The sequence below is a fragment of the Rhea pennata genome, chromosome 4 (assembly GCF_028389875.1).
Source record: "Rhea pennata isolate bPtePen1 chromosome 4, bPtePen1.pri, whole genome shotgun sequence".
Taxonomy (NCBI): Eukaryota; Metazoa; Chordata; class Aves; order Rheiformes; family Rheidae; genus Rhea; species Rhea pennata.
Window position 1 is genome coordinate 71,979,357 of NC_084666.1, and position 20,500 is coordinate 71,999,856.

The window sequence follows — 20,500 nt, forward strand, 5'->3', positions numbered from 1 at the left end:
GACGTGGAACTGGTGACAAGTTAATGCACTTCCTTCTGCTCCCTTAACAGAAGATAACAGGCCATCACATGTGGTACCACCGCACTGCCTGGCAGCTCAAGTCCCCCAACAGCAAAGTCATTCCCTTAGGTCCTACCTGCTACCATGTCCTGCAGAGCAGATGGTTACTGCAGGCACGAGAGAGGCAGCTTTTAGCTCAGGTAACCTTTTTGCCTCCTTACAGAGGTCCCTGAAAATAGCTGAAACTAAAATACATTATTCAGCAGTGACAATTAGAACTCAACCACCCTAGGGAGGGATCGTGCTGGGGTGGAGACCTGCCTGTTCTGCAGCAGTAGGTGTAACGTTTTGTTCATTAGCTGCAATCAAAATAAAGATTTTCATTTGTAAAACATACACACACTCTGGACCAAGAGAAACATATCCTCAGAGGATTTTGTAGGCAAGCCGCCTGCTAGTGCCTGTATTGCATATCGAGACGATTGTTTATTTTTGGAAACATGGTTCTACTGCAGCTGAGAAAAGTATAGGTGGAACTTCAGGTGTCGGGGGAAAGAAGGGATTGTTTTATTTGTTAGAAACACTTCCAAAATAAGTGACCTGGAACTTAATTTGGGGGGGGGGAGGGAACATATTTTCGCAAGTGTTTCTACTAAATATCTCAAACATGCAATATGGCACTAGCAGGGTCTCTTTTACAAAATCCTCTGAGGATATATTTACCTTTTGCAGGAGCCACAGTTTATACATGAAGTAAAGGCTTCTAACATACTCCAGCAGGGGCCTGACTAGTGTGCATGTTTGAGGTAAGAAGTGTTTCCAATGCAAAAAATAATGTAAACATACTTCCTTTTTTATCCTCAATTGTACCATACCTTCAAAAATAACCTGTCTCGAACATGCACTATAGTCAGTTTGTTAAGGTACTAAGGTGGCTCTTCAAAAGGGAAAATTAACACCCAGGGGATTTTATAAAAGAGCCCTCTGCTAGAGAACGTTTTGCGCGTTCGAGATAGTTTATTTCTGGAAGTGTTGCTCCACTGCCCATGTTTAATAGCTTCAGACTTACAAGACAGCTGTGTTGGAGCAGAACAGCAGTGTTGCAGGTACTGTCAATAAAACACCACTGCTGCTAACAGTGTTGGAAAATTAGAGTATGAGCAGCTCAGCAGAAGCTATTTAGAAAAAAACTGAGGAGAAGGCTGCAGTCTAATAGTCTAATTGTCCAACTGCTCAAAACAGTGCCTACAAGAAACAATCTTGCTCCTATTTTATTAAACGTGAATAGACCTGTAAAATATCATCACCACGTACATTCACAAGAGACTAAATTGCATCTCCCTCTGAGTGGAGCTCTCAAAACACCACAGCTTCCTTTCAGAAATTGTCAACAGTGAAGTGCAGCTTACCTATTTTGCCAGTTACCGTCTCAAAACAGAACGCTTCTGTTTGTTTACTGGGGAAACCACTGCTTTCAACAAAGATGTGCTACACGGCCCTGACCTCCCTTTCCCTACAGGGCGTCGAATCCGCAGGCACATTCTCCGGTTAGGTCGGGCGCGGCGTGTCTGGCTTCGTAGGCAGTGCGGGCATCGGACGTGGCAATCCAGCGAGGGCCAAGGAGCGCTGCTGTCGTCTCACTACTGCGACTGTTTCACGAGGCGGAAGGCTTCTAGGAACTCATTGAAGTCAATGTTTCCATCCTTATTGAAATCAATGCTGCGCACTAAGTCATTGATGCCGTCGTCCGTGAGCTCGATGTTCATATGGGAGCTGAACAGCTTCCAGGTCTGGTGAAATTCCTCAAATGAGATGAGGCCTGGGGGGGGAGAAAGGCGCCTCAGTGCAAGGGCAGCGCATGCACTGCCGCCTGCCTGCTCCCAGCTCATCGTGCGAGCAGCAGCCCCTGTTCAGCTTCAACCTCTTGGCCCATCCCCACTGCCTGCAGACCCCTAGGGAAGCAAACTGCTCATCGTCTACCTCTAAAGTGCTGCAACTAAATTTCCTAGGTGGAGAGCACTGGATAACACAACTGAAGAGCAGCAGAGGGGCATAATATCATTTGGGAGAACAGTGGAAGGCAAAGACAACTGCATTTTCTTTACTAAAGTAGTTTTGTAGTGTGGCTGCTCGCTGTCAGGTAACATTCAGATCCCATAGCGTTACTGTGGTGCTCTCATCTCCATTTTTTTTCTGTTAAATTCCTCCAGAACAACTAATTACAATTCTTTGCCCTGGCTGCACATGTTCCTTTGAAATGCCTTATGTTTGGGAAAACACGCAATGAAATTCCAACAGCCCCTGAGACAGTAATTCTGACGTAGGCAGCAGCAAGACCCAGGCCTTAAAACTGTTACACAAAAATGCACTAGTATACAATAAAGGGAGCCCAGAAGCAGAATGGAGAAGAACCCGTGGGCCGAGGCCCCCCATACGCCCCCCTTACCTGAATGATCTCTGTCTATGATCCTGAATATGGTCTCCAAGTTGGATCGGTTTCGATAAATGACTTCCAGCAAGCCCGACTGGATGTGCTGAAAGAGAACGCGGTCACGCTCCTTCTCTGGCTCCTAGCTAACGCCGCAGCGCTCTGTGCTGCCTCTGGGCCATACCACAGCCCTTCCCATAAACAGAAGCATCTGCTGCTGGCCGGACTCATTCCAGAGCTAACGCCCGAGGTGCTCAGGGACGAGTTTGCCACTTGCACATCACACGTGCGTTACGGAACAAGTTTGCGATGACTGACCCCGCTGCGCACCTCGGCGTCACCGCGCATCATCAGCCTGTCAGTTCCAAACAGAATGTTTTTCCTGGCTGACAGGGAGACACTGATTTGGGCTGTGACTTAACCATTGCAGATTTGGTTTTGCTGGCTGTAATTAGGAAGCTGCGAGTCAAAGAAAGGAATCTAGCTGTAGGCTTCTATTTCACAGGCAGCCTCCTTTTCTGTAATGGTCCAAACGCCTCTGGACCGCTCAGATTCACACAAGTTTTTCCACTGATTCCAGTATGTTTTGGGATCGTACAGGAACCATCTGTTCTCCTAAGCTTTCCTGCCACACAGGGTCCCACGCCCTGGGAACCTTGTGAGCTGCCCTGCGTCGTGCTTTGACAGAAGGCAGCGAGCACCCCACCCCTTACCTCTTGGCTCCGCTGCTCCATGGCCAAGTCCTCGAGCCAGGATTTGTACTCCAGCGTGCCACCTGCCGTGCTGCGCACCAGCTGCGGGCGCAGCATTCGCCACGGCAACCCCAGGCGCAAGACAGATTCCACTGCCGTCGCCCAGTTGCTCAGCGTGATCCTTCCTGCAAGGAAAAGGGAGACACCCCCGGAGATCCCCGAGGGACGGGAGGCTGAAAGCGCATTCAGACAACTGGCATGTTGCTTTTCCAGTGCCACCACTTGCTATACCACTGTCCCCTTTAGGGGCAAACAAAACTCTCAAGGGCCTCTGCCCCCTGCCCAGCTGGTAGTGTGGTGGGACAGCAACACAGCAAATGTGTTTAACACTCCTCCTCCTCACCAACGTGAAAAGCTGGAAGCACAGTACACATACCAGTTTAGGAGGCTGCGGGCCGAGTTCCCAGGCACTCTCACTTCATTCCTCCGTGGCACACCTGAGCGCTTTGCAGAAGGAAAAGCCCTACATAGCCTGCAGCAGTCACTGCAGGGCACAAGCACTTGCTGCTCCCCCTGACCTGCAGGAAGTTCTTTATTGCCGCAATAAATCAGGGTGGTGGATTTGCATATCTCCAAACCAAGGAAGAGCAGGGGGATACTAACTTCGGATGTTTTATTGTAAGCTTGAGGTCTGCCCTGCAGACTGTTGTCTTCACAACCGGGCTAGTAGTTTCTCAGCGACCAGGAACCTGGAAAAGCCCCTACGTTAGCAGCTGCTGTACCAGCTAAAGTGGACTTCCGCAACCTCCTTTGCTGCAAGGGAAGGGATACACACGAGAACGTAGTTCTGCTGGGTGCTGTTTCTCCCTCGTGGACGGATCTCAGTAGCAGATCTGCACGAGCCCAGCACTCCTGGCAGGTACAGAAGCAGCCCAGGAATTACAAACTCGTGGCTCCCACCTTAAGGCTCTGACAGAGGCAGCTACGGCAGCTACTGCTGAGGGCATTGGCTCCCTTGCTTTCTGCTTGCTGCTGGTTTTAGACTCTGTGGCTGAAGGGGCTCAAGAGACCGCGCAGCCCTTCCCCTGAGAGCTAATTGCCTCTTGCTTTTCCTCCCGCCACCTTCCTCATTACAGTGCTGCTCTGAGGCATTAACAGGTTCCTAATACAGACGCTGAAGAGCAGCAAACAGGACCAAGGCTTTGACCAAGTCTGACGCAGCCTCCTCGTGACAGAGAAGCCGACAGTTCTGTGAGGAGCCTCCCAACCAGCTGCACGCCCAACTTGCCCTCTCCAACCCTGTACCGTCAGGGAATTGACCTGAGTGTGTCGTAGCTCAGATTTACCTGTATCTTCCTTATCGTAGGCCTTGAATGCACTGATGAGGGCTGACGTGTGAGCGAAGAGTTTTTCCCGCAAGGCTCGAAAAGCTGACTCCTCTACTCGGCTGATTCTGGAGGACGCAGACAGACAGAGGAGCACTTAAGGGCTCACCACAAACTACAAGAGTGACCACATCTTCCCATTCCTCTGGCCTTTCCCCGGATTGCCTGGACCCTCACACCACAGCTGTGCACTGCTACGATGAATCGCACTGCCTGCCACAAGTCACTGCATGCCTGGAGCAGAGTTCCCACAGTCGGTACAGGGCATTCCTGGCACAGCACAAACCCCTCATCCTTGCACATACAAGCTGATGGCAATCAGCTCCGGCCCAGGGAGGAACACTGCATCCCAGCTAACTTCTGCAGTTGGTGTTTACCCATATCTGTTTCACTTCTAGAATACCAGTCACAGAGGCTTTTAATAGCTGTGCAACTTGTGCAGTGACGAAGTGGAAAGGAACTTCAACAAGGATCAAAAGTTAAAACTTTACATTGAAAAGAGAAGCTGGAAAACAACAGACTAACAAACAGCCGCCTTCTGATCTGGCAACACTCCCTTCGCCCCAGTCCCACCCGGAACCTTCCTCAGATTCCCCCCCCCCCCAAGCTTGAATCCTCCCTTAGGGCTACTACACACCCTAAGAAACAATCTTCAGTAAATCAAGCTGTGAAAGTTCAGCTCTGGAGCCAAACTTTCTCAAAGCTCCCAAAGTTTTCCCTTTGGGAATTTGACTTGAATTCGTCAGCAGTGGAAAGCTGAGCAACTGGAAAGCCTTGCCTTTGGGTCATGGTGAGAGTATGGGCTGTCTTGTTCGCTTGGTACTGAACGAAATGGGGGACCAGGTCCAGCCCCAGCTTCACATAGGCTCCCCTGTTGCTGCCAATCTCATAATAGTTTGAGGCTGAAAAAATGGTCAGAACCTGACCCAAAAAAAGGACAGACATTTACAGTCAGTATATACATCCCACATACATATATATGTATCAGTGAAACAATACAATCAATCTCACCTGCAGACAACAGACTGCGAAAGCAATGTGTTTTATGTTGAAAAGGAAGAGTAAGGTGGCAGCCGGGCCGGAAGCCTTAGAGGTGTGAGCAAGCACTGACCTCATGCAGATCCAGCCCCACGCTGGGCTTCTGCTATTTCACAGTACTCTCCCAGCAAACATCTACTCTCCCTGGCAGTGGGCAGAGTCAAAGGTACCTCTGCGGAAGCCACTGAGGCTACTTTGAATCTTCCAAGGCAAAACTTTGCTGCGTCAGCTTAGCGACACCCTTTTATAGTCCATCTTCAGGAATGGCTGCTTTAAGTGAGGGCAACGGCACAAAGAGGTTCAGATCTTTTCACAGCTACCACACAGAAACGTGCCTTGCCCGCACAGCACATGCCCCCGGTAGCATGGGTGGCTTCAAACTGTCCTGACCTAAGAGCTCAGCTGGGCGCACGTTTCAGTAACTCTCGATAAGACTGTGCAAGGATTCTGTACATACTTAACAAAATCCCACTGGAAAAACACAGAGCTAAGAACCACCACCACAGAAATCCCATCCTGGTGGAATGGAAATCCACGTATCCTTAGCACTGTCCTCTTCACTGACCTTCCGGTTGTGACAAAACTCGTAGCCTTCTTGCTTGCACTCGTGGGAGCGGATAAGGAACTGCAAGCTGTACTTCTCGAGGATCTTCTCTGTCACGTCAGGCCCAAAGTAGCAGCCACCACCTCGCACTGTATTTTCTCTGCAGCCCTCCTGTGGCATGGGGTCACTCCAGAGAATGTCTAAAATCTGAAAGGATCAGAAAGGTCTACTGCCAAACGTGTACCACATCACTGTGCTGCACAGGAGTGGCCATCACCCATCAATGTTTTCCAAGCAAATACAGCACTGGACCACAGGGGAACAGAGATGCCTCCCATATCCACGTCAGAGTCTCCCACAGCGCTGTGTGGGGCTGTCAGACTTGAGCCCTCACTGAGGTGACAATGCTGTTGCCCTTGAGCTACAAGTACACCCAAAGTATCTGGGGGGATGGGGGTGGGGATGGGTAGCTATAACTCAGGCCTGAAACAAGGCTTCCCTTCGCTCCCTCTAGATTTCATAGAGTTTTCCTGTCCTCCTCCAGCCCAAAACACAGGTCCCACAGCAAGAACCCCTGGCAGATCCTAGGGCCAAGAGCATGCTCACCATTAAACTGCTTTGCTCTCTGGCCAGGACATTCAGCAGCCTCCAGTACACAGAAGTGCTGGCTCAGTAACCACTATATGGATTAAAGTATAATCTCTTTAACCCTGACCTCAATATGCAGCTTTACACCGATAAGGTGTACAATGTGTCAGGATATCATATGTAATGTGAGGTACAGAACGGCTCTTTCACACCTTGCAGAAGAGGTTTACAAACAAACCTGTTTAACAAAAACAGGATACTAAGTTCCCTGGGTCTGACCTCCTCGGCAACTTACTTGTAGGAATTGGCTAATAATGCGAATTCCATCTGCTCTTAAGTACTCAAGATCAGGACTCCATCAGCAAATGACAAGCTCGTTAATTAGTTGCATAGCTGACTGCAAATACCCCATGTACTCAGTAAACGACATAACCACTGTGCTCCACAGTCAGTCTTGTTTAATATTTCTCTCTCTTACTGAGAACCAAGAAAACCTGTAACCTCACTTTATACCTCAGCAGCAGGTTTGGGGACAAAGCCCTGAGCTCAGAAGCCACAAAGGCTGGCGAAGAGGCTGACTCATGAGGACAGGAAAAAAGTGCCAGCAAAACAGGAGCTAGCACTAGTCTCGCACGCAGCCAGAGCCCACACTGCCACAGGTCCTGCCAGACAGGGCCTGGCCGCGCTGCCGACGCCGTGCTCACCACAGGAAGAGCCAGGGCAGCGGGCAGGAGCGCAGTGCCCAGTTAACAGTCAAGCGCTGCTCTGCTGGGTGCACGCAGCCCAGGGGACCTGGCTCCTCGAAGCGCTCCCTAAACACAGCTGCTCCCCTTGGCACGAGGGAATCCATCAGGGCCACACAGACACAGCTCTCACACAACGAACCAACTGCTGTAGCCGAGGGAAGGAGGGACTGACACGAAAGAGTGAACACCTGCTGCCCAACATTGTGATCTGTGCTGGCACCAGCATGGGCAGCCCAGTTTAGTTTCGGCTATGCTGGCTGGTATGGTTGCCCAGACAGTCTAGGACTTCCTCCTCCTCCTCCTCCTGTGTGACTCATGGGCCCAGCTCTTCAGTTGCAAAGGAACTGTACCACAGGATGAGCCAGATGCAGAGCAAGTATCTAACAAAACATCCCCAGGGAGCAGAGGTCATATGCTCACTCAGGACAGCTCTTTCCTGACCAATAACCATTGAATGACCAATACCAGGCGCTCTGGGAGAGCAGAGCAGGAGGTATAAAATAGTACAAAACCCATCAGCAATCCCATTGGCACTCAAAGCTGACTTGCTCATTAAGTCCATTTTACAGGGCAGCAAAATCCCCTTTGGAAAGAAGGATTTTATACCGAGATTCCTGGTATGAGCAGAGAGAGTAAGGCTGCAGGAAGCACCCACAGCTCACCAAGCCCAGGGCCCCGCTTACACTACTCACCTGCTTCCACTCCTCTTGGCGAGTCCAGCATGGTGTATCCAAGTCAGTCATGGAGAGAAAGCTGGAGTTGGTGAGCTCCTCCTCCTCCGACTCGCTGATGTCCACCAGCTGCCGGCACCGCTCGATTTGCTCCTGCACTGTCTGCCGGATCCACTTGGAGAACTCCAGCCTGTTGGCCATGCTGGGAGCCTGGGCCGGCCGGGGCTGCAGGGATGGACTGGTTGCTGCGTCATGCTCTGCTGGGGAGGCATCTGCTTTGCTCTCCCCGTTTATTTCCTGTATTTCCACATTTCTATTTGACTCCTTTCTTTTCTTCCCTCTCAGTACAGAAACAAACTGAAAGAGGTAAGAGAGAAAAGTGAGCTGGTCACAGAGCTTGGAAACCTCTTAGAACTCCAATGCTAACATTTTCCATGGGCATTTGTCAAGTCAGCCAGGCCCCTGAGCCTCAGTTCTCCTCCCTGCCATCAAATGCTAATTAATTGTGCTAGGTTACTAGAGCAGCTTTCTCAGATGTATCATTATTGTTTTAGAACTGGGGTCCCACATCCTTCCTGACCACAGATCATCTTTTCTTCATTGATTTTATGCTGCTCAGACATCTCACAAAAGGTAGATCACATGGATTTAGTCTGCAATGGGAACCAGGCAACAGAACAAGGGAAAGATTAATGTTTGTCGTTCCGGAAGTGAATGCAGAAGGGTTTAGCTGATTAGAAAACCTTAAACCTTAGGAGGACTTGAGCACACAGAGAAATTTCACAGCTGGTCTAAGAACAGTGAGACTCTTATTCCAAAGGAAGTAGTATTTCTCAACTGAAAAATGAGGCAGAGACAAGCTAAAAGACTTGCCACAGTCTCTCTGGAAATCTAGGGAAGAACTCATGCCAAGGGATTATGGGACCAAGTCCCATCTGCACTGTGGTTCTCACTGTCAGCACAAGCACATCCATTTACCCATGCCATAATCCACCACTGTCCTAGCTACAATCCTTACACACAAGAATGCTTCTTCCCTTTACGCCTTCTGTCTACACATTATTAAAGTGATCCATTCCAAACCTGTATCCAAAGACACTTTGGCTAATAAGAACAAACTCCTTTCATTTGTCTTGTCTCCAGCCAAGTCAACATGAAGAAACTTAACTTCCCAGGGTCTGACCTCCCTGGCAGCTTACTTGTAGGAATTGGCTAATAATGCAAACACCATTTGCTCCTAAGTACTCAAAAGCTCTCCCCTCAAAACAAATTAACTTTCATGTCTTGCAGTGTTTAGGAAAGAAAACCTACTTTGTGCCTTTGAATTTTCTCAAGCATGTCCAGGTCAGTGGTATCAGAGATGCCCCCATGTATAATCAGGACTTTCTGGTCAATGAGGGTGGCCAAGGGTAGCCAGCAGAAGACATTCTGTATCATCTTCAAGATTTTCTTTCCATGCACCTAGGAGAATAGGGCAGAAAGGAAAAGATGAAGCATCAAGCCTTCAAGTCCATGTCCCATGTGGTGGAGGAAGAGACAAATGTACGCCTACCTTGTATTTCTGCATGACTTCCTTGGTGAAACCATAGCTAAAGGAACAAGAGAAAGAAGGTTTAGTGGGATTTTGCAGTGGCACCCTGACACTGCAATCAGTCTCGCACTGAATCCATACCGTAAGTTGACCATGTGATCCTCGTGGTTCCCGCGGTTGAGATGAACCTCATTTGGGTAGACCAGGAGAAAGGTGAAGAGGACAATCAGGATCTCAAGGGACTGTTTGCCTCTATCTACAAAGTCCCCATTGAACACATAGGACTTAGAAGGGGAAGGAAGGCCGTTCTGTGAAAGGAAGAAACAGGTGGATGTTACAAGAGAGGCCTCCCCACAGCACTGCCCCAAACACATGGAGTTCTGGATTGCAACAACGCTGATCTACGTATGAAGATGGATAGCTACCCTCTAGCTATACACCTCTCAGAAGGGTCCCCGTTTATGCTATATGATAGATCCTGACCTTTTCTTCTTTATCCTGTAGGCTTGCAGTGGCAAATACATTGATAAAGGAAAACTGGCATCCAGAAAAGGCTGCCTCTTGTATTAGCACTTAAAACACATTTCTCAAATGTGCATTAATATGACAATGGCTCTAACAGATTGTAAAAGCCTGCAAAGGAATAAGCTTCAGCTTTGTGAAGCCACTTTAAAATTAATCAAACTTCAAGTGCCCAATCCTGCAATATACTTCTCAGCCTGACAAAAGCAATACCACACATGGTCAGACCAGCCTCTGTCTCACCAAATATGATGCCTACCTTATAAAATATGAGGAACAAGTCATCCAGCTGGCCATGCAAGTCTCCTAACAGGAACAAAAACACAAGACACAGTATGTTTAGCCACCTCATTGGTATTTAACACAGAAGTAAATACTTTTAACTTAAAAAAAAAAAAAAATCACCCATAAAGTAACTTCCCATAAAATATCTCCTCTATAAACTAATGACCACTGAAATGCTTTGGGAAGTTCAAGGTCCAAGATTCCTTAAACTGAGACAATGTACCCAGAAGAAAAGGGCATGAAGCAAAGGCTTGAGCTGAAGCCTAGGAAAGGCAGCAAAAAACCTACATCAGCTTCTGAAGACTCTGAATTAAAATCTTAGTCCTTTTCTCTCTTCTGTTCAGTATAGGGCAAAATGGCACAAGAAACTGTTGACCTTGATCATTAAATGGGAAAAGGGTCTGCACAGAAAATGGCCAATGATCACTTCATTTACCATGATACTAAAAAGAGCCTTCTTTCCTGGAAGCTGCCTACACACAAGTTCTGGGCAAACTGGATATTTTGCAGATACATCTCAAAGTTTAAATGGAGAAGGAAAACAATGGAGTAAAAAAAAACAATGCTGAAAAGCTTTGTCTCTTTCAAATGTGCTTGATAGGATGACATACTGCGAGACTTACTTGGAGGCTTACTCCCTCCAATGTTCAGGTTAGCCTGGGCAGCGTCTCAAATACAGCACCTTAGCATAAACCTGGGTATTTTACAGAGACCCCCAGTCGCCTCTCAACACAAAGCATGTTTTCCACATGAATGGACTGTATCTGTGTTTCACGCTCAGTATAGCATGGTGCCCACGCTACCATTTTATATCGTTGGTACCCCTCGGCAGAGCCCCTTCCACGTGGCTGTTTCCTCCCAGAGCCTGCACAGTGCCCTCCCACCCAGACTCACCGCACACGGTGACCTCCTCACTATAGCGGGTAGAGACATGGCTGATGTTTGGCAACTGCTTGAGGTGTTTCCTGGTCTCATGCAGTAGGTTTAAGACATAGCGAGCATGAAGCTGCTACTAGGAGAAAGCAAAGGAATTAGAGCAGGAATTCAGGGACCGTTGAGCAGCTGCACAGCTCTGTCTGCACAGGCCCCAAGGATTCAAAGATGACACCGTGATAGCCTGGATGGCAAAATGAGTGGGCTTCAAGGGTACGAATCTCAGCAGGAACAGCAGAACTCAGCAAGCGATCCTGAGTGCTTGCTACAACTTTTCACTATTCTCCCAATTTTAAGTAAAACTCTCCATTTGCAACACCAAATCCAGGCTTTGACAGACAGCTGGGCCCACACATTGCTCTCTGTGACAGTCCATGCTGACCTACAGGCTTACAAACAAGACAAGTCAAGTAACAGGCAACCGGACTACAGAAAAGACTTGCCCAAAACAGCTCAGCCTTGGCTAATGACATGACTACCAAAAGAGCCCCAAATCTCCTGCTCCACCATAGTCAAAGTTCTGCCTACTGGGCAACATGACCCCTAGAGCAGCAGCAATTCCACCTTGGTATCAAGCATAAGGAGCAGCTAATCCTCTAGATCTTTCTTAGCCTTCTCCGCATTTTTCCCTATTTTACTGTTCAGCACTTTGATGGATGGAAGCAGAGTACTGCAATTGTAGGAGGATCTGCATGGTTAATTCTGCTGGATTGCAATGCATTTTTTGATGACTTCCTCATTAAAAATCCACAATTTTAAACTTTGCTTTTATTTTACATTTAAAATAGAAATATTTATTTTTTTCCCATAAATCAGTTACATGGAACAAAAATATTTTTGATCAGCTGTTTCCATTTTGGCCATTCTATATATTTCTACAAACTGAGGCACTACAACAAATAATGGCAAAAGGATGTTTCAACATGGACTATAGTGGGTTTTTTTTCCCTTTAAAGTGAAATTCAGGTTTACATAGGTACACACCTATGAAAAGTTTGCAGTTTTGTCAGAACCTCATTTTCAGAAAGAAAAAAAAATAGCCTTCCATTGCAGGGGGAAGTACCTATCAGATAATTTGTGATCTGCTTTGCTTAATAGCCAGCCAGCTGTTCATACTCCAGCTCATTTAGTTTGTTAGGAAGCCTAACAACAAATTATCTATCCCGAACCCTGGCAGATATTCAATTAATTTTTGCTTCATGAAATCCCTTCCCCTCCTCTTAGCAACGGAAAAATATACATCCTCTTCAAAACTTCTGTCAGATCATCTGAGAGAACATGAAGCCAATTTTCACTTTGCCATCAACACACACACAGTGAAGGCCAAATTCTAGTACTAAATTCCAGTAGATAAAGTTTTCAAGTGAGCCACCCTCACTGACTGTAGTCAAGAGACTTAGGGGTTAGGTTTAGCTCAGTTGGTTAGAGCACGGTGCTAATAATGCCTAGGTTGTGGGTTCAATCCCTGAATGGGCCAGTTGTTTCCCTGCTGAGCAGGGGGGTTGGACTAGATGATCTCCTGAGGTCCCTTCCAACCATACTGATTCTATGTCTTCACATACATCACTGAGAAGCACACATCAAGTCCATCACCCTCTGAAAGTAACAGTCTAAAAATCACCTACTTGATATTCTTGGTGCAGATGCAGGGAGGGGACCCACCCTATATTCCTCCTCCTCCCAACTTGTTCCCCAGTGGGGAGAAGGGGGAAATGTGGTTACTTTTGGGATCCTTACTTGTTTCTGTTTGAAAGCTTCCAGCAAGGCAGTTGCATGGTCAGGAAGGAGTGGGAAGGAGAGATGGGGTCCAGTGTAGGAGTCTGGCACCTCCATGGATTCATAGTCACAGTATTTTTCCAGCTCCGCTTCTTTGAAGCTTTCCCCACTTATGAACATGCGACTTATGAAATCTCCTGGATGGGTTAGTTGTTTGTTTGGTTTTTTTTTAAAAAAAAGAAGAAGAGAAAAGAGAAATAGACAAGAAAAAGTTGACTTGATTCAATACACCATTCAAGTAAATTGCGAAAGAAAAGCTTTTTGCTTAGGGTAGAGTTCATGTGCAACAGCAGCAGTGGACGATAGCTCCTAATTTGACACTGCTGCAACATTTGAGGCAGGCAGAAGACTATATGGAGTAGACTCAGCCGAAGGTCAGTGTGCTATATGTGAAGCAGGGCTAGCAATTACAGTAGCTTCTGCAATACTTAGGCAGAGCCAGATGAAAGTTGGCTGTCACAGTTAAGTGAAATTTTATTTACAATAACATGTAAAAGCAAACAGTATAACAAGGAACTGTCTTCTATGTCACACTCCATTTTTAATACTCCTGCATCTACATTCCCAGTATTGCACAAAATTTGTATAAAGAAACATGATTTTTCTTTTACTACTGTAACACGTTGAAGTCCACCTCAAGGAGCTGTGCTATGCCCTGTATGGACACTCAGCAAAAAAGACCCTTTGTTCCACAGAGCTTTGCTGTAAAATATTTTGGGTGATAGTAAGAAAAAGGGAGGCAGCTTGAAATGAAGGAACAAGCTCTTCAGCAGGTTCAGGTTAGCAGCGTAAACAGTCAATACCCAAGTGTTTCCATCAGATTTCAGAATAACCTTCATTAGGAAGTCCATAGCATTAAGAACTAACATATAATCCCATCATCTGCAGACTAAGGAAGATACTATATTGGTTCCCACTGCATTTTTCTTACCACAATCATGAATGAGAGACTCAGTGTAAAAAAGCAGGTATCAGGCAGCATGATTCCCTAAAGACAGATTCTCTAGTTTCAGAAGCAGACTCTGCAGAAGCCAGGTTACCAGAGATTGTTGAAAAAAGGCAGATTTCTGCTATTGCTCTTACAAAACATACCAAGCTTTTATTCTCTCTTCCAGTTCCTAATGAAGTAGAATTTCTCCACATCCTTCACACGGCTCTGACAGTCTCCAGATATTTCACTCCCTATCCGAATTCTTGACACCCTTGTTCATTAGCAACACCTAGGGAGGGCCCTTTGGGTCCCTTAGCAAGCCTGAAGGGCCAGCAGAGAGCCACAAATCAAGACAGGGTGTAACTTTCTGCGCTGCAGGTGCCATGTCTACAAACGGCATGAGGAAGCTTACGTTCTTTACTGCTGCTTGGTGTGAAATGGTCCACCAGGTAACTGAAGAAGTTGTGAAGCTGTAAGAAGACAGAAACAGAGAGAGCACTACAATAAAACAAAACAGCTAGGCTTCCCCTCTCATGTTCTGACTCTCAGAAAGGGGCTATGGTACTAAATGCTCTTTGTGGCTTTATTTCATGATTCATTGCTTGCGGGTTCATCATGCACAAGCAGACAGGAAAAGAGGCAAAAAAGGAGAAAGGGCTTGAGTTACAACACAGTCCTTGGCCCACAAGTGAGTCAGTGGCACAGAAACTATCTTCCTCTTTGAGGATCCAAAGAAGTGGCCCTGTCTACTAAAATGGCAAAGAGCAGCAGGTTGGTAACACTCTCCCCTAGAAGCAACAGAGAACAGGCTCTAAAAGGCTGAGAACTGCTTATTAAAAAATAGGGAAAAAAGAAAAAGCCCACATCCTCCCTGAATTTAAAACAAGGTCGCAAAATTCTTGACACATGGATATTACTCAGCTACCCTAACACACGATGCGCTTTGCTCAGCAGACTGCTCCATCACTCTACTCACACCCACGGTGGGCACTAGGATCTGTCTTCGCTCTTAGCTCCCTTTACAGCAGCAGTCTATACAGTCCATTAGAGGCCAATTTCTTTTGCTCTGTAAGTTGCACAGCATCCTAAAAGATGCATCTACATTTGCACTCCCAGACAGAAAGAAGCCCCCTACTTAGAAAGTAGTTTGCCATTGGCTGGCTTTGGATCACAGAGATTGCTTCCAGATACACAAGTAGGAATTAAACTCAGCCACTACTAAAACTGCACAGAGAGGAAGCTTTTCCCACAAACTCTTTTCTCTGGCACTTTACCTTGATTTGGTCCTGCTCGCAGGCATACTCAATGGATTGAAATATCCTCCAGGTGCACCGTCGGCGCATTTCCAGCCGAGCAACGTATCGCCGATACCACCTCTGGATCAAGACAGCTGCCTTGAAAGCTAGGACACAAAAAGAGAAAAAACATGCTGAGCTGCAATTGCTGTAGCAGTTGCAGGACTCCCCCCCCCACACACACCCCGTCCCTTTCCTGACCCTGAAAATTAACGGGGGACCTTTCTCTTTTAGGATTAAGTTTTCAGGAAAGGTGTTCTGAAGCCTAAATATTGGAGATATCAGAACACTCACTTCTCCTTACCATACTCTAAGAAGCAAGCTGACCTTGCCAAGCCAGAGATCTCCAATGCACTTCTAATCATAACTGCCAGCTCCTCAGTACCAGTGTTACTTAACAACCTTTTAGTGCCTACCAGTCCAACCACATTCTTTATTATTAATAGACAGTATCATCACTTTCTCTCTACCTTCATATTATCATGTCCACCTTACAGTCTAGGTACTGGGGCTGCAGGAAGCAAGAGATTTGACTGAAACCACTCAAGGAGTCAGGTGAAAACAAGATACTGAGTCTGCTTCCAGAGCCTTAAAAACATGGGCTTTGTCTAACTTCCTTTAAGCCAAGTGTATACAGGACCTGAGTTATCACAGTTCTGGACAAACTTCAGAACAGATCTGTTCCGACATAAATGTTAACATCACACTGTCTTGGAGTAAAATAAAGACAAAATAAACACATATATTGAGAAGAGGGAAATGGATCTTTGGCTGCTTAGTGGTGTAGAAGAAATGAAACACTAGGAATTTCCAGGTCCCTGGTAATTGTTCAATCCACAGCCAGCACTGGCACCAGACTCTTCCCTCCAAATGATGGCCCACCTGCCCTGCTGTTTAAAACCTAACTATTCCTCTGCATTTCCCCAGTTCCAGGGGTTTTCATTACAAGATTATTGCGGATAGCATGTGTGCATATTTAAAGCAAAGTGCACTGGTGTAGTTTATCTGTTCCTTTTTCATGTTCTGCCACAGAACTGTATGTACCTCTATAAACTCTTCCATCCTCCTCAGCTGGTCTTGACCCAGCTTGAACTGCCTGGTTACTTCAGACCACCTTGCCAACCAGCTCTGTTACTCGACTGCTTTCTTTTCCTTTTGCTTTGTGTCCCTTTAGTTAGAGTTAGCCCTGCTGCAGAAGCTTGCATTGTCTTGGTAGAGACTGGCCTTTTGTTTGTGAGAGATCATTGCTGTGTTCAACAAGGCACCAAAGCAAGGAGAGCAATAGGGTATGCGGAGTGGAAAAGTTTGATCAAAAACAAAAACAAGAAAAAAGAAAGAAAAGGAAAAAAAACCTCCTGAAAGTTGCTAAGTGCTGGCAGAAGACAAAGAGATCGCTTTAATTCAATTAGCTTGTATTACACAACAAAAACCACCCACACATACTTCAGCAGGAAATATTACTTGACCTTTACCTAGAAAAGATATCCCAGTGGCTTATGCACTGAAACTAATAATCCTTCTAAATTACATTACCATAAAATGTCTGGGAGCTGTAGCTGTTTTACCTACATCTAGTCAGCAGCAGCCAGTGCTCCCAAGAGCTCACGCTCTGAATGGGCAGAGCATGGAAAGGGAAGAGCTATTGGTGTTTTGCAGATGGGGAACTGAGCACCAGTGAAGTCCTAGGAAGGTAAGACTCAGTCTTAATTTCAGAACAGAACATGAATAACTTATGTTACCCTTGGCCTGGACCTTGTGCCTTTGTGCGAGTGTGCTTGCTGACCTGCTGGACCAGAAAAGAATAAAATAGGCTGTTTTTTCTTTCTGCAGTTTGGCACTTCTGACATTGCTTCCTCAACCCACCAGTAAAACAGACCCAACACTTGTATAGTAATTTGGCTGAGACATAACACAGTGATAATCAGTCTCTAAAAGAAACAGTTTCTAAACATGTTGCTTCCCTTAATAATCAACATAATGTCCTATTATTGCAGCAGAATTCACATGTTCTTCAATTGAACCCAAGCAGAAGTTTATAGTTATACCTCTACATACACCAATGAAAACCAGACCCTTTTAAACACTGAATCTACAAAAGATCGATTATCAAGTGCAGTGAGTACATATATCACCATCCACACCATTTCAAGCTTCAGATAGGCAAGGTATTATTTTCTTATGCTACTTTTACACAAAGTGAATCTGCAACTGGAAAAGCCAGGTATTCTAATTTACCAGCTTACCTGGGTGAGTTGCATCTGGCAGTGTTTGTACTAGTTTAGAAAAAAATAATAAAAAAGGAAGAGAAACAGATTTATCCATATTCTATGAGGATCCAAGTACTGAATCACAATCATTGTATAAGCCACTGAAAGCACGCCAAAGTGGCAGCACTTTGAGTAAAACACGCGTATTCATGCTAGTAATATAGTTCAGCAAACACAAATCAGATGTGAAAAAATATTGCCTATTTTTTTCCTGAAATAACAGATAATCAAATCAATTGCCTAGAAGTGATCATCCTCAGACCATCCTTTCAGGTCTGTTTCAGGGAAAAGTGACAGCACAGTAAGATTCCCTGAGAAGGGCACTACAGAAATACAGGCAGATAGCTAGAGGATGATTTTAACAGCAGCTTAATCAAACTGTAAAGCCTATTCCAAGATCTTCTGTTTTGAACTATGTTAAATTTTAATGAGTGAAAATACAGGCTAAGGAGCTACTTTTGGTACACTTTAAACTGACACAGGCAGCCCAAGTTTTACGAATATTCAGATGTAATTAAATAAGATTTAACTAATTAAGCTGCACATCTACGCAGGCAAATGGTAACACTTACACCAGGCACACATTCCACAATGCCTCCATGTGCACCGTCAGTGCCTCACAGCTGTTATGAGACAAGTTACAGGCCCCACAGCAGGCAGATGTAGCTGATGCCCCGTCAGCTCAGCCCCGCTGCCTCACTCTGTCAGCTGATACCAGCTGAGGGTTTGGCTGCTCCTAAGCAACTCCACATCTGCAGATCATCAGATCTAAATGGTTTTGAAAGGCCCACAGAAATTCAGAGATTTTACAGCCATGAGAAGCTTTTGATAAAGTATCAGACCTAACACATAGTCTCAAACACATAACTAGTTCTACATTTTGTTTTGTTATGGACAAGCTCCTGCATAGTATTTGTCACAAAATAGTCCTGAACTTGCTGGGAAAGTACTTGGTTTTCTGGTGCTACAGGCAGTAGGCGAACTCACTTATTTAAAGAACAGGCGGAGCTTTTCAACAAACAAAAGTTACAAATGAATAATGCTGAGTCACAACAGTATCCCCACTTTTTTAATTTCTAAATATAATTGTTTTTGCTTTTAAGACAATTGCTAACAGTTTGTACCACACTGCTGTAGTGCCAATGAAGATGACCAAAGGAAATAACAAAGCTAGTTATCTATTTACTTTTTTACGTTTCCTTATGTGTGAAACCTCACTCATAAGCAGCTTTTGTACTACAGCAGACTAGAATACACACACAGAAAACTGGTATTATCATACAGAGCGTTTCATAAAAATGAATCATTAGACATCTTGGAGGACCCATAAACAAGCCTAGCTTATGAGCAGAGATAAGGACATTGTACTGACATATTAAAAAAAAAAAAAAAAAAACCCACACAATTCTTGTCTTTTCAGCTTTTCTTAGCCACAGTATCTTACCTCCTTTAGAATCAACTTTTTTTTTTTGGCTTTGCTAATGCTTCTGTTTTACCAAACCTGCACCCCTAAAATAGCCTTTAAACATGTCGTTCACCAGAAGCATCTGGTGGTATCATCTATCTCACAGTCAGAACATGAGGTTATAATACACATACATTAGTCAGCAGTTGATTAATTCATCCTGTGTCAGTTCCAACAGAACTAGTTTTTTTCTGCTTTATTACCAGTCAGGTTTTGACTGATTTTAATCTCACTCTAGTCTAAATGGCTGTTATTTTCTCAAGCCTAGTACTGATTTTCAGCATGACAGCTGAGATTCCTCTTCAGAGGGTATTTGAAGAGACAATCTTGTCTCAATAGTATCAGGAAAACCAGGTTATTCAGAAAAGAAATATATCCACCACAACTTTCCAACAGGATGTGCATGAGCAGACAGGAGAAGATTACATTTCAAAGAATCACTCACCGTTTTCAGACTTCTGCAGGGAGTACTTGAAGTTGCCATTTACAGAACTACCAGATCCCATGTTCTCCAGCCAATACTCCTAGAACGCTGTGAACTGACCCAGTCTCACCAAAACCATGCAAGGGATGCAGGAAAGAGTATTCAGTCAGAATCAAACCAGCTGCAACATGTCCCACAGCACTGGGAGTCTATAATTAAACATATTAACACTTATTAAGATCACCAAGCAGATGGCTTGTCTTATGCCCAAGTACATCTACTAGTACCAGGTTCTTCCCCACTTTGTTGTTTTCTAGACTATCTGAAAGACTACTGATAACAATTTCAGTTTGTCTTCTTCCAAATTTCAAGTCAGCGATGAGAATAATTACAGCACCTTCACTAGTTATATAAATATATCAGAGATTACATATTTAGATACCATAGTTGTACAGTGGCTGTATAAATCAGGCAGTCATGTATTCTCACAATTCCTTATGTGGCTAATTTTAGATTCCTAAACCTAAACTCTTAGTAACGTGGCAATATGGTGACCTGGACCTTCATTTCAAATGGTAGACTAAAATAAGCTTGATTCAGACCAAAAATAAAGGATATGCACATTTTCACACTGAGGGGGTAGAAGAAGCTAGCCATGCTCTCAGCAGACTACATCTCCCAATCTCCCAGCCTCCCCCCTTCCTTATGCACAATTGAAGGGAGTGGATGAAGCAAAAGGTGCTAAATTAGTGCACATGACTGCATGTTGGAGGCATTCACACACTGTAGAGGAAAAAAAACACAAGTTTTTCAATACTAATCTGGAAGCAAAAAAGTAATTGTGGCTTCACTAACGCTCATTTCAAGATCTGCAGACAAATATATACCACTCTATGAAGGATTACTCTAATTACGAGGGATGAACACACAGATGGTATTTAAATCTATTTGCAGTTCCACAGCTGGAGTGGAGATAAGT

General features: G+C 45.3%; 1 protein-coding gene across 1 annotated transcript; it reads right to left on the reverse strand.

Annotated features, from left to right (window-relative positions):
* Positions 1-1,369: 1,369 nt before the first annotated feature.
* On the reverse strand, positions 1,370-19,603 carry PPEF2 (protein phosphatase with EF-hand domain 2). Its single transcript, XM_062575044.1, has 16 exons — positions 19,543-19,603; positions 15,345-15,472; positions 14,483-14,540; positions 13,101-13,276; positions 11,325-11,439; positions 10,405-10,451; positions 9,765-9,931; positions 9,645-9,681; positions 9,404-9,553; positions 8,114-8,449; positions 6,109-6,294; positions 5,284-5,426; positions 4,467-4,573; positions 3,142-3,305; positions 2,447-2,534; positions 1,370-1,819 (listed from the first exon to the last, which is right to left on the reverse strand). Exons 1-16 carry the CDS (start codon positions 19,601-19,603, stop codon positions 1,641-1,643), a joined length of 2,142 nt encoding a protein of 713 aa, XP_062431028.1. The 3' UTR covers positions 1,370-1,640.
* Between the last annotated feature and the right edge of the window lie 897 nt (positions 19,604-20,500).

Excerpts from the sequence above, each read along its gene's own strand:
- PPEF2 (XM_062575044.1), bottom strand. The coding sequence starts at position 19,603 with ATGGGATCTGGTAGTTCTGTAAATGGCAACTTCAAGTACTCCCTGCAG. Across the intron at positions 10,452-11,324 it reads TGAGGAGGTCACCGTGTGCG|GAGACTTGCATGGCCAGCTG; the intron begins GTGAGTCTGGGT and ends TGTTCCTGTTAG. Across the intron at positions 3,306-4,466 it reads CTACGATAAGGAAGATACAG|GAAGGATCACGCTGAGCAAC; the intron begins GTAAATCTGAGC and ends TTTTCCTTGCAG.